This window comes from Perkinsus marinus (assembly GCF_000006405.1).
Source record: "Perkinsus marinus ATCC 50983 genomic scaffold scf_1104296964814, whole genome shotgun sequence".
NCBI lineage: Eukaryota > Perkinsozoa > Perkinsida > Perkinsidae > Perkinsus > Perkinsus marinus.
Genome location: NW_003204559.1, coordinates 1 through 1,784, shown reverse-complemented (window position 1 = coordinate 1,784; position 1,784 = coordinate 1). Strand labels below are relative to the sequence as shown.

At 46.1% G+C, this 1,784-nt stretch overlaps 1 protein-coding gene across 1 annotated transcript; it reads right to left on the bottom strand.

The window, feature by feature from the left end:
- Window positions 1-300: 300 nt before the first annotated feature.
- Pmar_PMAR000895 (hypothetical protein) lies at window positions 301-1,626 on the bottom strand (the record flags this gene model as incomplete). Its single annotated transcript, XM_002769852.1, has 2 exons — window positions 301-831; window positions 1,179-1,626. 2 exons carry the CDS (start codon window positions 1,624-1,626, stop codon window positions 311-313), a joined length of 969 nt encoding a protein of 322 aa, XP_002769898.1. The 3' UTR covers window positions 301-310.
- Window positions 1,627-1,784: the final 158 nt, after the last annotated feature.

The following is a 1,784-nucleotide window of genomic DNA, read 5'->3' as shown; positions in this document are numbered from 1 at the left end:
TGTCATACCGTTATAACTCCAACTCCTAGTCAGATCATAGTCGCCGAGTCAAATTAACAAGCATCATGTGTCTGACAGGGAGAGCGAATCTAACTGTGTCAAATACGATATCATCCGACTTCAACGACAACATTATGTCACCATTATTCCACTTCGACAATGGTGATATTTCTCTATTCATACTCCTGCTAGTATACTGGGACGTGCATTAAGAGCGTCATTCACCTCTACATAGTGACATTAAGGCAACTCAATGACTGGTTCACAGTTGCAAGGATTGCCAGGTAATACAGGGAATGATAGCTAATAGTCAAAGAACGGTATCTTCATGAGCTTCAACAGAGGTCCTCGAAACAGTAGTACTAGTCCGAGCGTGACAACCTTTTAAACGCATCTTTCGCATATACTCGAGAATACTATCCTTCTTGGGGAGCTGTTGCAACACCTCCGGAGGTTCTCCACCAAACACGTCATTGTAGATCTTCACTAAGATACTCCTGCTGTCATCGGTGACCTCCATGGCACGCTCAACGGCTTCATGATAAAGCACTCGAGCACGAGCATTCGGTCGACCGCATATATGATACTTGATTTTATTCAAATTAGTGATGACCATATTCTCGGGGTCTTCGGGGTCACCAGTTGTGATAAGAGTTGATGGACAATGTAATTGTTTATGATAGTTTATGCATCTCCAGTGTAGCTTACCATTGTACGCTGCATCCTGGCGGTAGAGGTAGCCGTGGAAAGCGAGGAAAGGTCGACCAGAGAAGGAAGGCACACTGTACGGCTTCTCGAGAGGAAGACGAGTGAGATCGATTGTAGGGTACTCTGAAATGGGGAGGAAGCGAATATCTCCACGCGGGTGTAGATATGGAACAATTGACAACGCAAAGTTGCACAAGAAACTGCGACTTTCCCTCCTAGAAGTCTTGAGTAGTCTCCGAAAGACGCTCTTAAGAGAAATTTGACAGAACGCATAATTGTCCATGAGACCTCTACAGGCTGAATCTCACTCTGACGAGGTTGCCTATCGCTACCCTACATAGATTTCTCACAGAGATTAATCTGAGTTGGATATTCTACAGCAATCTGTGCGATGAAAGATGGTATGATTCGTACATACTTCGTATCTAGCACGAGTGGACCTAAGATTCATTTCCCACCCAGATGCTTACTCGGGCGAGCCGCGTTGTTCACAGCAGCCACTTTTTGTCTAACTCGTCGTAAGCTATTCTCCACACATTCCCTCTTCGGCAGTCTTTCTACAACCTCTTCTGGAAGGTCAACAACAGTTTTATCGTAGATCTCGGGGATCTTCAAATCCACGTCATTGATCGCCGCAAACTCCATTTCAGCGCAGACCTGTCGAATGTTCGAGTTTGGTTCGCCGCAAACGTGTTCCCTCAATGGTAGGTTGGTAACAGTGAGGTCCTTAGGGTCACCATTGAGATCTCCCTTAACCGTTAGTCGAACACTACAGTGTTGTTCCTTATGCGCATTAATACAGCGCCAATAGGAAGTCTGTGGATTAGCTCTATTGTGGAGGTAGAGATACCCTCGATACGCCAACAGCGGCCATCGCCGACCACTCGAGTTGGGAACGAATTGAATCTCGTCCGTCATTCAACGTGGAAAGTCACAACTACCATCCGCCACAATTTAGCTAATTTACATCGATTCGACGTGCTGTTTTGATCTAGCGCCCGCCCGCGACTAGCATGATTTACCCGTGACCATCATCATGGCAGGCAGAGTGTCTTCCCGGTATCTCATATTAGAAC